Here is a 12,681-nt window from a genome sequence, read left to right as displayed (position 1 = left end):
TACCTATACTTGCTCTCAGGAATATGTTAATGATTTGCCTCGTTTTATATATTTAATTATTATAATTATACATATTACGTTTCTTCACATGATTAAGATTTCTTGCAATTATAAGATACTAAGGAACCTACATTCCAAGCTTGGACTTAGCAAAATGTAATTCAACTCTATAATTACATTCAAAGTTATATCCATAATATTGCATAAACTTTTGACTTTTATATGATATAATTAAAATTTATATACATAATTTTTCTAACACTGCCTATTCTTTAATATTTTAAATCAATTACGAACCATTAGAGACATTTTAATCGGGTTTAACCTAATAAGATTGTGGATTCGGACCATCAAGTACTAGAAAAGTCAAATTAATCCAATCAAAAGTTCTGAGCTTCTAACGTCTATGTTGTCATTGTACATCTACAAAATTTACTTATAGTCAAATATAATAATTCCTTTGTCAACCAATTTTTTTAATTTGTTTTCGAAATTTCAACACCATATCAATTTAAGTTTTTTTTTTAACCTGCATGCACTTTTATATTATTCTTCAAGACATTTATTATACTTTTTCTCATACAAGATTTTTCTTAAAGTTAATAAATATATTAAAAATTATTTGATGCTTTAAAGATTTTACATCATCTACAAATTTTTTCACATACTAATAAAATATTTAGCTTATAAAAAAGAATAAATATTTTTTAATAATATGTTTTAAAAAGTTTTCTTAATTTTTTTAAACTTTATTATTTGAATGGTTTCCACTTTGATAGGAGTATATGTCAAGTTGATATATCCAGTTTTAAAATTTTTTAAATTATGTTCTAACTTTTGAAAAGTGTCATTTTACATAAAAAATATTACTAACAACGTGTGTCGTCCATTAAATTCACTGCTGAATCACCACTCTGCTTCCATTAACGCCCGGGACACGTGTTCAGTGCCATTAACGACACGCACGTACTCACTTGCATGCGACGGCCAGATGTCATTTTTGGAACGTTCCAAAACGTTAATGGAAGACGGGTGGCAGCAAAAGAGTGGACGCACGTCCTGCCTGGGAAGAGAAACTTAATTTCTGGAAAACTCTCCCCCTTTCTCTACACGATTCATCTTCTCCCCCAGGATTTCTGAATCTCAAATTCTCCACCTTCTCTCTAGAACTCTTCTCCTTCTCTCTTCCACAACTCACCATTCTCTGCTCCGTTCACGTTTCAGCACCGTGAGAACGATCCCTGCAACGTGAGCTTCATCTGGAACCGATCGGTTTTGGATTCTGAAACGGGTAAGTTCCAGACTCTTCATTGTTCTTCCTTAGCTACATGCAAGCCTCGTTCTGAATTTGCATGCACTTTCCCTGAACCGATATTAGTTTTCTGTATTTTAGCTTAAGGAGTTTTTGGGGCTGAACGTTAAGTAGTAGAAGAGTGTACTGGAATCTGGTTTTCCTTCCGTAGAACGAACGCACAATCCGGGTAAGGGAAGCTTATTGTGATTTAATTTATATTGTGTGTTGTATGCATGTTTGATATGGATTGTATGCATGAGATGTATGCGGATGTATTAGTTATGAACGATTGTTGTTACAATGAATGAATATGGTATGTATTGGTTGATTCGTATGCTGATGGTTGCTTGGTGTGAATGATTGATGAGAATTTTATAAAGTATGTAAATTGATATTTTGATATGAGGTATAAAGTATGAACTGATGTATGATAATATGAATTCTGTAATGTATGAGATTTGTGGCAGAGATAAATTATAAGATTCGAATCATGTGAAAAATGAACATTCATTAGCGAAACGGTCATTGACCGTTCGGTATTCATAGTAATTTCATTGAGGTAGTCGAACCCTTTCATTTGGAAAGGATTTCCTTGTTAGGACGAACGCCCCATTTTTATCTAGCTTTACGTTTGAGCGTTCGGCCAAACGTGAACATCAGGAGTGTTTGTGAGAATTTGGAAAGCCTGAAAATATACCTTTGAACTCTTGATCAAATTATTAGAACATAAACTTTAATTATCCCATCTTATGTAAACTCCAAATCTTCTATGATTTTGAATCAGTGGATAACCTCGACCTAAAAGCGTATGTCCTAAGTGGCGCTCGGTCTCAGACCGAACGCTCGCCCAAAAAGTGTAAATGATAAGTAGCGCTCGGTCTTACACCGAACGCTCGTTCTTTTCGTAATTATCAAACGAGCGGAAATAGCGTCCGTCCTGAATTGAAATAGCGTCCGTCCTGAGTTAAATAGCGTTCGTCCAATCGAGCTATTGACGTTCGTTCTCTATTACAAAGAGGACTGGACGTTCGTCTTTTTATGGAAGTGGAACTAAGAATGAAAGTGTGAATAAGAGGAAAGATTAAGATGTGTGAATGGTGTAAGAGAGGAAATTATGATTATTGAATTTGAACGAGCGTTCCAGGGAGGAACGACTCTTGGTTGGAAATTGAGATTGTAAAGTATGAATGTGGCAAGCTTAGCTGGCGGGTCATCCTGATATTCCGTGAGTGCTCGTTCTCAAGTAGAGAGGAGTATGTCATGCGTGGGAATGGCAGGAGGTCATAGTCCATAACTGTAATTTGGACAGAACGGACTTACCTCAGGTGGTTGCTGACGAGTATTACAGCTATCCCACCTGGGTGCACGGACGTCGTAGCTACACAGAATTCATACAGTCCGGACAGTCGGTCTAGTATCAGGATTTTAATTGAGTTATGGATGAATTGAATGTATGTATTATGATTCACGTGATATATGTGATATGTATGAAATGTATGTTTTGGCTTGAATTAAATTCAATAAGCTTACCCTGTGTTATTTCCTTGTGTTGTCGTTCGTCAATGAACTTTCGTTTTGTCTATGCAATGATCATCCATGTGGATGTGAGCAGACGGAGAGGCACTACTTGAAGAAACACTGGAAGAAGAAAATTTGGAGGACGCCAACCTCGTAGAGGTAGAAGTGAAGGCCGAACAGTGAGGACGTTCGGTTTTTAGATATAGTAGTTAGAATAGCGAGCGGCTGTGAGCGAGCGCTCTTTTTAATTGCGTAAATATTAGGACGTTCGGTAGTAGTTTTTGTAAACCGTTCGTCCTCTTTTATTTTGTGAACGCTCGTTGAATTATGTACATTAACGGCCGTTCGGCCACTTTCGTCTTTGTCGTTCCCTTTGCTTTAAAACTGTTTTGAATTATTAATATATGTGATTATTCTAAGTATATAGTTGATGACTGTATAATTTTGGAATGTTACAACGTGTCACACGTATTATGTTATTTTAAATTTTTTTGTAAGAAATTGTATTGTCACATGTAAGTTCTCTAGTGTAATACTTGATGATATCAATGCCATACTTGATGACACTATCAATAGCACGTGGCAGTATTGTCACGTGTTGTGTCAAATGTTATTATTTTGATTTTAATTTAGGTATTATATATATATATATATATATATATATATATATATATATATATATATATATATATATATATTTTTTTATTCAATTTAATACAAATAATTTCAAGATGAAGCAATATTTTCCCTAACAAAATTTATTATTTATATAAATGTTATAATGATATTTTTATTAAAAATAGTTTTTAACATATTATATTATTGTATATTATTAATTCATTTTTTATTTCTTATGTTTTTTTATAAGATTAAAACTAATTAAATATAATTATTTTTACAAAAAAAAATAAGTATTTAAAACTAATATATTATTAATTCATAATTTTTTTTTTAAAAATTAACTAATAAATATTTTTTATAAGAATAAATTAATTAATATTATTTATATAAATAATAAATTTATTCTTCTTTTGATCAAATTTATTGTTTATATAAATGTTATATTAATATTTATATTAAAATTTAGTTATTAAAGTTACGATTACCAAAATTATAAATTAATACTACACCGTAATGTAATATATATTAAAAATATAATATATTAAAAATATCAATATAATATTAATAAAAATCATAAATTTTATTTTAATTTGGATAAAGACCATATTGTTTTATTTTAAAAAAAATAAAAACTAAATTTAAGCAAAAAAACATATATAAAAATTGAATTGAAATGAAAACAATAACATTAGACAATAACTTTTGAAAATATCCTTTCAAGTAATAGGGAAATTTTTTAAAAAGAAATTAAAAAAATTGAAAAATAAATTAAAAAAAATAAAGAAACCTCTATTCACACCCATTAATAATTTTTTTAAAAAAAGAACTTAATGGAGGCAATCTTTTAAGAAATTAGAATATAACTGAAATATTTTTAAACGTACCAACTTGACTCACTTTCATGAGAACCATCTGTTGTTTCTGAAATTTGGATTCATTGCCTCCAAATAAAAAATCATTGGAGTTGTCAACAAATGACAAGACATGCTAGCTATCCTTTTTGGATTTGATTTTGTTTAAGCATCAAACCACAATTGGCATCAATTCAAATTACACGAAGATGCGACTTTTCTGGATCATCATATATACTTTATAATGGCTGGAAAGTTTCAGAATATGGAAAAAGTCACACCCCAAAATCTAAATCATCTTTTTATTCATACATCAGTCAGAAATAAATAAAAATCTACGTGATTTGAAGATAAGAATATTCACATGGGTGAAAAATATTCATGACCTTTTTTCTTTTTCTGAAGCTTCTCTATCACATTTCTTCTTCTTCATCTGCTTCTGTTGTGTTGATTGTACCAGAAACTGAACTTGCATGCCTATTGGGAAGCAATCATGGAACTGCATAATTCAATATTTTGCATTACACCAAACCAAACCACTTCCCTCCTTTCTAGTGGCTACTGTACGTGCAATGCTTTTATTAAGTTATTGCCATTTATCAACTGTCTTTTCAATCGATACCTTTCTACTAACAATGGGCCATAAATAGAAAGGGAAAGAGAGAGAAATTTTTCATAAATTTATAAACTTTACCCAAAACCTTATCTTTAACTCGCAAAATTTTCAAACCCATATCTTCGTCCTTCCAAGAACGTAGCTTTTTCCCATACTCCTAAAGCTCCTAACAAGTTTACAATTTCGTAATTATAAAACCTAAATTCAAATAACACCCTCTTTTTCTTTATTTTCATTCATTCTTTCATGAATTATTGATTGCTTCCCTTCCCTCTGTACGTGCCTGGATGCTGCAGTACTACTGCGCTAAATTATTATCCACTATTATTCACCATGCCCATTTTCTTAATTTCTTTCCTTTTTAAATAAATAACTACACATTCAATTAATGCTTGAACGCTTTAATTTTGAATTTGAAATTTTATAAAATTTAACTTCCAAATTTTCAAATATTGGAGAAAGTAAAACCTGTTTATTACTGTCGTGATTAATCTAGCTTCGACGTCAAATCAATCGTAAAGTGATGAAAATAATTAAATATATCAAAGTAAATCTGGGAGATTTATGTTTATTACGATGATTAAATCATTCAATAGTGGCTCTTCAACCCAAGCAAAAGAGTTTACCAAGTATAACCATTTCTGTGCAACTGATTCTGTGCAACAGAATCTCTGACAAAAAGTTTATAATAAGCCCGTTGCTGAACCAGAATCAATTATTCACGGCCCTATTAATTACTCTTCTTACGACAACGTACTAAACTTTTATTACAAAAAACACTTATTTTTCATTTAAATATGTTTTTATTTTTTGCATGGGTTAATTTTCATCCGGAACATTCCTTTTTTATTTTTATTTCTCTTTCTAACTTATATAATACTAATTATTAATAGTCCTTTTATCATTGTTTTAACATAAGGTTTACATGTATTACTACGAAAAGCTCTTAAGATGCATGAAATGAATGTTATTGTAAAAATGAAAACCAAAACTAAATAGTTAAAAAAAATAAAAGCACAGTGAGGGCTTATTATTTTTCATAGTATCTATCATTTTTTTTTCATGGAAATAGTTGTTGCTGGTTTTTTTTACTAGTACGAGCAGAGCAATAAACTAACTAACTATTCTAAACTAGGGGCATGAATAGGTTGGTCCAACACATTTAGGCTAATAGAGTAGAATTCCAGTCAACCCAAATCAGGCTAAGTAGTCCACCTAACCAATTTTTCATTTGGTTTCCTTCTTTCATATCGCTGTTCAATTGACTTCTCAATATTCATTATTATTTAAAATAATTTCAGCTTTAGATCAATCAAAAAGAAAAATCATGTTATTTGCGTCAACTTTCACACCTTATAAAACATACAAAATAAAAAGTGAAATCCTATATATGACTTGGTCTTAAATTCTAGCTCTGTGTCGTGGGAAATAGTGAAATAGAGTAATGAAGAAAGTAGCAGTATAGAATGCTGGGTTGTAATATTATGAGAAACGTGAGTGAGTAAGAATTGAAGCGAAGGAAAGGTATTGAAGGCAGTGGTAGAGCATGAGAATCATGTGTATCTTTGGCACTGACACCAACATATTGCATTATCCATCTTTAGCTATCAATATGAAATTATTTATGCGCTAGCTATTTTCGTCCCAGGAAACACACATCATCATTGAATGGCTCCATCTTTTTATGTAAGCTTGTAGGGTGAAGAATGATGATAGTAAAAGCCATAGTACAGAAAAGCTAAACGGTACTATGCTCAAAAAATAATGTCACAACTTTTTCCACACCTCGTGCATTCATTGTTTCTAAGTTATGGGCCAATTATAACACTCTTTCTTCTTACCATATACGAAGTTTTTATCAACCTTCTTTTTCTTACCCCTTTTTCTCATATACCCTTAACTCAAGGACCAAATTCCAACCATTCATCATCCACCTCCCTAACTCAGATTCTCTCCTCTCATCATAAAACAACCCTAATGAACAAAAGTCTGAAATCAAATGTCTGATCATCCAACAAAATCTCTAGTTACAAAGAATAGGCATATCAAGTTAAGAAAAAAAATGAAATTAACAAAATCAGAACCTGAGGTCCTCCATAAGCTACAAGGAAAATACTGATATAAAATGTAAACTCTAAAAGGTTTGATATGAACTCAAATCTAGGTGAGGTAGTTTTCTGCACAGAAACTCCCCCAACGGCAGCACCAAACGAGTTAGAGACCATCACAGACAACGTCAAGGTGCGGTGATTACAGACCATATAAGCAATGACTATCTAGTATTATCAATTTCCCCAGCCCAATATAAGTATAAACATCATCAAAATTCGTAACTAGCCTATAATTTAACTCAATCCTTCTCCTCCTTCCTCACCTGCGATGGCACAATAATGTCCTGAAGCAACCCATTGTCCCTCAACAAAGCCTCATGCCCGAATCCTCGACGGTTCGCGTGGTCCTGACCAAACCCACCAAACGACGTCGTGTTCATGAAGTTACTGGCGGAGTTTACAAAAGGAGGGTTGGAGTTATATATCAAAGGCGAAGCTTGGTGTTGGTGTTGGTGTTGGTGTTGGTGTTGGTGTTGATGTGGATGTGGCAGGACGAAGTGTGAGGAGCCGGAATGTCCCAACCCACCAGGCTCGTTCACGAACCCGAAGCTGGCCCGAGACGAAGCAGGGCAAGGGTGCGTGTGCTGCCCCTCGTAAGTGGTAACCACGATGGAAGGGTCGTCGGAGGAACGCTCGACTCGCTTCTTTACGCCGCAACCGGTGGTGGTGCAACGGTAGTAGCTCCTAAAAGGTGACGTGGCACGACGGTTGCGTGTTCCGCAAGAAAAAATTAATTTAGATGGAAAGAGGAAAATTAGTGGGAAACTCTAGTGCTATTTTGTCAACTAGACCGTTCGCTAGGGACAAGCGAAAGAGAGCGATGGATGAATATATATATATATATAATAGAGATAGAGAGAGAGAATATGACGAGTGAATATTGAAAAATGAAAAAAAAAAAATGAAATGACAGTAATATGCTACCTGGGATAAGGGCTGTTTTTCACAGCTTTTTGGCCGTACTTGCGCCACTTATAACCATCGTCTAGGTGATCAACCTCGCTCTTTGTCATGAACGCAAATCTCGGTTCTCTTTGCTTCTTTTGGTTCTTCTTCTTCGCTTTCAACCTGTTGGATTTTCATTACAGAGTCAACAACGATAACAAATCGGAAAAAATATACATCAAATGAAAAACAGAGTCCAATGAGGACACTAACAACGATAAAACCACAAACCCATTTTAAGTTCCTTCGTCACAAACTGTCTCATCACTTTCCCCAAACGCACTTTACCTCCCCTTTCCTTTTTACTTTGCCATTAAGCCATTAAACAAAACATAAATGTAAATTCTCAATATTCAAAAAAGGAAAAGCATATAAAAATTAATAATCCACTGTATACCCACGCGTCTTTCGCTATTTTCATCTATTTTTCACCTTATGTTAACATTAAATATTCCATTATATTTTTCACTCTTACTATTCTTCTTTCTGTTTTCTGTTTTCTTTTTTCATTTTTCGTTCATTCATTCAAAACATTTCAACAAAACGTAAACCCAGTTCTTTCTTAAGAAAGTGTTACTTTCTTGAGCTGTTCTCGGATAAAAGTTTAATTTTTATACATTGCAGCGAAATAACATTAAAAAATCAGAATTCAACTGTGCACTTGTCATTTTCCTTACCCAATACTTACTGTTTCTTAGTCTTGTCTTGATCCTGGTCCTCTCTGCCTCCATTACCACCTTCTTCTTCCTCCTCTGCTTCGGCTTCCTCGTGTTCAAACCCACCTTTACCACTCTGCTCCGCCCTGGTGGCGGTCGTGGCGGTGGCGGTGGCCTCATTCGAAGACGACGAAATCGACGACAAGTTGGGCGACGCGGGAGTGTTCAGCACCTCGGAGGAGTCCGGCACGTTGGAGCTCGCCCGCGACGGCGCAGCGGAGGGGGGCCAATCGAATAGCGGAGCGTGGTAGTCGTGCACGCCGAGCAGGTCGAGGAAGCCGAAGGGCGAGGCCTTGTGGTCGCAGGAAGAAGAGAAGGGCGGCGGCGGCATGGCGTCGAAGATGGTGAGTGGTTGGGAAGGGAAAGTGAAGTTGTTGGGAATCTCGTCGGAGAATGCCATGGTGGTGGATGGTTCGTTGTTGGGGTGCGCTTCTTCCTCTCTTTTCTCCTCCGCCATTGATTTTCGTGGATTGCTTCGGCTATATATCAGCGTGGCACATATTCTTCCTTTTTTTAATTTTTTTTTTTGGAGATCTTGCTTTGTGCTGCGAACTCAAAAGGAAGTGTGCCTCTAAATTCTACCACTTTTTATTATTACAAAAGATATAAAAAGAGACAGAAAGGAAGAGAGAGAGAGAGAGAGAGAGAGAGAGAGAGAGAGAGAGAGAGAGAGAGAGAGAGAGAGAGAGAGAGAGAGAGAGAGAGAGAGAGAGAGAGAGAGAGAGAGAGAGAGAGAGAGAGAGAGAGAGAGAGAGAGAGAGAGAAAGGGATAGTTTGGGGATTAGGAGAGTACTATCTCCATAGATTCAAATTTGAGATTTCTTAACCAATGTCATCATAACTACTGTTAAATTATTATTCAATTTTTAAATATACTATTTTCTTGAATAATCAATAATAATTAGAGGCATTCTATGTTTCTTTAAATAGAAGTACTATTTCAAAGATTGTTAAATAATTTTATTCTTCAATGTTTCCACCATAATTCATAAAATCGAACTGGACTAACTTATTATTTGATTCATCTATAAGTAACTATCACAAATCAAAACATTTCGTAGTCCATGACAATATCTAAAACTGGTCAAAATCTATGAGAAAAATCTGTGGAAAATTAGTTAATTTTATTACTTTTTTTTAAATTACATAAAATAATAAAACACGTATTTAAATAAGGTTAAAGGTTTTATACAGTGTTAATAGTACCGATTTTTTAATGCATGGGATATATATACTCGGTAAAAAATTACATATTTTAACTTATGGTTAGTGCTCTGACTGATGAATATTTTTATCATGAGTTAGTGCAAAGAATATTAATATTTTTGTGTGAGTAATTGAGAAAAAGAAAACATTGATTAGAAAAATGATATGTATGAAGAGAAAAAGTTTGTTGGTTTTATTTGAAGGCTTAGAAAATAAAATAAAAAAAGCGAGTGAGTAGAATATAATTAGGTCGTTGTTGTGTGAAAAGAAAGCTTGATAGGGTTGGGAATTTGGAGAACAGGTATGTATGTATGAAGAGAGTGAGAGGGTTTGGAATTTGCAGCTTGGGACGACGGGCACCTGTCAGTTACGAAGCGTACGAAGAATGGCAGCAAGATGTTGATGGCATTTACCACAAAAGAGGACCGCCATAGGGCCCCACTGCTGCTTGACGCGGATATTTGACTGGTAACCGGCTTAGCGTGTGAACCAAGCATTCTCCCTACTGTACACGTGGGTACTACTTTTTGGTGTGTTTCATAAGATACTATTAACAATTAATTAATTAATATTTTCATCAAATTTAAGTATATTATTTTTGGTGCGTATTCTTAATGTTGTTTTTCTTTTTTATATTAGAACTTTATTGCTTTATATAGCATTTGAATTTATTAGTTTCTACTTTTTTATTTTTTATCTTACTATCTTTTTATAGTTCATTATTTACTTTCCTTTTTAAGAAAAAAAATCTAGAAATATAGTTCATTATTTACTTTCTTTTTATAGTTCATAATATAAAATTCAGTTATAGTGTCTAACTTTTTAGAAACATATTTAAATTTAAAAGGAAGATAAAAATATTAAATATTAAATAATTGGAATTAATTAAGTTTTAAGTCTCTTATAAATTTAATAATTGCTAATTGAATTTTTACTGAAAAAATTTGATATATTAAGAATCCTAATTTTTAATATTTTTAATTGAATATTTATAGTTTAATTTATTCACTAATCTATTGATGTGATTGTTATCCCGTCATATTTTTTAGCATTGTTTTCATACATTAAAAAAGTAAGAGGTTTTGTATTTAATATAAAATTATATAAGATTAATATAAATTGTTAAATTATTTTAATTGTTTTCATTGCAAACATGTTGTATGATAAGGAATCAACGTGGTTACTTATATTAGTGATAATGATAACAAAAATCTCTTGATCATTGTAAAACATAAAAGTTATTAAAAGAGTATGGTAACAATTATACTATCTAATATTTTTCAATTAAAACAATAAAAATCACTTATCATCTCACATTGTAATACCATTTTATATAAAATGGTAGTCTTCACATTTTTTAACATACGAAACAATATCACCAACAAATACATTATCCAACTAAATAAAATAAATGACGAATATTAATTAAAAAATATAAATATTTAAAATATCTTATAAATAAAAATTATTTAATAATTATGTAATAAAAAACAGTTAAAATTATAAATGATTTATAACTTAATTAAATCAATAATAAGATATAAAAAAGTAGTCATAACTAAAACAAAAACATGGTCACCCAACTTTAAATTATGGTAAAATATTGTTATTATATATGACATGATGATAAAAAAGGAAATAGCTCTTTGACATAAGATCCTCTATCTAAAATGTAAAATAAGGTCATATACATCGTAATATGAAATATAATAAAAATTTATTTTTTTTTCAAGATTTTTAAATGTTATGTGAAAGTATATTTCTCTTGGATAAAGAATTTAAAGAATTTAAATTTCATTAAAGTAATTAAATTTTTTAAAATAAGAAAAATTTCAATCTAACCAAAAGATAGAATTTAAAAATTTTCATATACACAAATTCAAAATTTAAATTTTTTGTATTTACATAATTCACCAATTATTGCTATAAGTTCAGTTTAACAGTTTACAAAAGTGAAGTATAGAGGTTTGATCTTTTATCATCAAGATTTTAGTTTGTATCACTAAATTATCACATTCTTATTATTAGAGTTCTTCTTGAACAAAACTCCTTTTCTAAAATTAACTTTTATGTATCTTAAAATTTGTATAATAACGTCCATATATTTTTCACCTAAATTGTGTTTGAATTAACTAACCAAACTAAGATCATAACTTAAATTTGGTTTAGTATGTGGCAGATACGTCAATCTCTCTATAAATCTTTGACATATTTCGATGTTGGTTGAAGTCTAATATTTTTTAGTACACAACTTCAATTCTCCTTCAATTAAAAAAATTATTGTTTTATTAATTGTCATCGAAGTTTCTTTCAATAAATTCATTACATACATTTCTTTATAGAGAAAAGAATAGTCGATATTAATCTCGAGGTCTTAATTCCAAAAAAGTTCTTCAAACATCTAAGATCTTTCATATCAAATTCCTTTTAAAATAAAAGTTGTAAAATTTACTTGTTCTTTCTTTAGAAACAATGTATGATAGTGATTACATCCAAAAACAAATGTTGTCTCAGTGAATCTACCAAATCATACTTTTAGTTATTGCTCTAGTCTATACAATTTTTTTAAACTTGCATACCTTTTTTTTTTGCGTGTATTTGGGATTCCACGTCATTTTGGCAACTGCTTATAAACTTCATCAAATAATTCCTAGTGTAAGAAGATATTTTTCACCTTAAATTGTTTTAAGGACCAACTAATATTTACAAATAGATATAACAATACTAAAATTGTGTTAAGTTTATTATTGAAACTCTTTACCCCTAATATAGCTTTAAAACTCTTAACTACACTATTTAGATT

At 31.7% G+C, this 12,681-nt stretch overlaps 1 protein-coding gene across 1 annotated transcript; it reads right to left on the bottom strand.

The window, feature by feature from the left end:
- Positions 1 to 6,890: 6,890 nt before the first annotated feature.
- Positions 6,891 to 9,306, bottom strand: LOC108342218 (probable WRKY transcription factor 48). Its single transcript, XM_017579952.2, has 3 exons — positions 8,645 to 9,306; positions 7,936 to 8,079; positions 6,891 to 7,695 (listed from the first exon to the last, which is right to left on the bottom strand). The coding sequence occupies exons 1-3, from the start codon at positions 9,127 to 9,129 to the stop codon at positions 7,251 to 7,253; spliced, it is 1,074 nt and encodes a 357-aa protein (XP_017435441.1). The 5' UTR covers positions 9,130 to 9,306; the 3' UTR covers positions 6,891 to 7,250.
- Positions 9,307 to 12,681: the final 3,375 nt, after the last annotated feature.

The sequence above is a fragment of the Vigna angularis genome, chromosome 6 (genome assembly GCF_016808095.1).
Source record: "Vigna angularis cultivar LongXiaoDou No.4 chromosome 6, ASM1680809v1, whole genome shotgun sequence".
Classification (NCBI taxonomy): domain Eukaryota; kingdom Viridiplantae; phylum Streptophyta; class Magnoliopsida; order Fabales; family Fabaceae; genus Vigna; species Vigna angularis.
Note: the sequence above shows the minus strand (reverse complement) of the source record. Positions and strands in the feature narration are given on the sequence as shown.